The 1,581-nt window shown below is 42.9% G+C and overlaps 1 protein-coding gene across 1 annotated transcript in view; it reads left to right on the top strand.

Moving 5' to 3' along the window:
• Positions 1-1,104: 1,104 nt before the first annotated feature.
• The window catches only part of LOC119429730 (lysophosphatidylcholine acyltransferase 2), a gene marked incomplete at both ends in the record, with an annotated part of 1,902 nt that continues 1,425 nt past the window's right edge, over positions 1,105-1,581 (top strand). Inside the window, 1 exon segment of the mRNA XM_037697298.1 lies at positions 1,105-1,165. Coding sequence (XP_037553226.1) covers positions 1,105-1,165 — 61 coding nt within the window.

Here is a 1,581-nt window from a genome sequence, read left to right as displayed (position 1 = left end):
CCTACATGTCTATGCACGAGTGCAGCTACGGAGTGCACTCTCAGGACATTATTACCTGCAGTGTACCCTCAATGTGGACTGAACTAGGCAAAAGGGCCTTCTCCTACTCCGCTCCTGTTTCCTGGAATATCTTACAAAAAGATTTGAAGCTCTCGACCCTGACCTCTCTAAGTGGCTTTAAGAATCTGTTGGACTCCTGGCAGGGACCAACGTAGACATGTTCCTGTTTTTAGTTTTCTACATTCGCCTTAGAATGTAGCTGGTTTTATTTTTGTTTTTTTTGTTATCTTTTTCTTTTAGCCATCCTATTTGTAAAAAAAAAAAAAAAAAACCTGCAGTATGACTTTTTATAAATTGTTTATTGTTGGTGCTGTTGTCCATTGTTGTCATCTTTCTTTGTTGAAATCAGTTCTCTCTTGTGAATGAGTCCCCAAGGCTCAATGGGATTACCTGTCTAAATAAAGGTTGAATGAATGAAGAGAGCGCTGAGTCGAAAGGAAAAGCTCTCGATTTACTGAACGGCCTATGTTCCAACCCTCACCTGTGGTTATGAGGTTGGGATTATTGCTGCAGGAACAAGATCCTGGATACAAGCAGCCAAAATGGTCTTCCTTCACATGGTGGCTGGGCTCAGCTTTAGAGATAAGGTGAGGAGCTCTACATTCTGAGCGGAGCTCGGAGTAGAGTCACTGCTCCTCTGCATCAAAAGGAGTCAGTTGAGGTGGTTTGGGTACCTGATTATGAAGCCTCCTGGACACCTGGAGGTTTTCTAGGCAAGCTCCACCAGTAGGAGATCCCAGGGAAGACTCATATGCTGCTGGATGGATTGTGTATCTTTTCTGGCCTGGGAACACCTTGGCGTCTCCCAGAGCGAGCTGAAAAGTGTTGCTGGGTAGAGAGATGTCTGGATTTCTCTCCTGGAACTGTTGCCTCCCCGACCCGATTACTGATAAGAGCTAGAAGATGGATGGATGGATGGATGGATGGATGGATGGATGGATAGATGGATGGACAGACGGACGGATGGATGGATGGATTGCTTGCTTGATTGATTGATTCCAACATATGTTTTGATAATTAAAAGTTGATGCTTTGCTCTTTCAGGTTCTGATATTCCCAGAAGGAACGTGTACAAATCGCTCATGTCTTATCACTTTCAAACAAGGTAAGTTTAAAAAGTAGGTCATTTTTTTGTTGTTGTTTGTTTGTTTACTGTTTAGAGCAGGTCTATTCAACAAAACTGCTCAGGGGGCCACAGTTTCTGAAAACCAACAGCGCGGGGGGGGGGGCACCCAGCGTTTAAGATCATTATGTAAATAAACCCAAGTTTACAATGATCTGTTACATTTTAAATGTATTTATTTTATTGCATTGAATCATACTTTGTAAATGCAATAAACAGAACCCAAAACCCAAACCAAGAACCCACCCCCCCCCCCCAAATAATAAATTATTAATATTATTATTTTTAAAGAAATGGGCTGGGTTGAAGTCACCCGCCGGCCGAAAATGGCTCGCGGGCCGTCAGTTGAATAGCTCTGGTTTAGAGTCTGCATGTTCTCTTTGTGTATTGTTGGCTGT

The sequence above is a fragment of the Nematolebias whitei genome, unplaced genomic scaffold, assembly GCF_014905685.2.
Source record: "Nematolebias whitei isolate Nwh7 unplaced genomic scaffold, NemWhi1 Nwh_scaf_6418, whole genome shotgun sequence".
In the NCBI taxonomy this organism is placed as follows: domain Eukaryota; kingdom Metazoa; phylum Chordata; class Actinopteri; order Cyprinodontiformes; family Rivulidae; genus Nematolebias; species Nematolebias whitei.
This window is presented reverse-complemented; position numbering and strand designations above follow the sequence as displayed.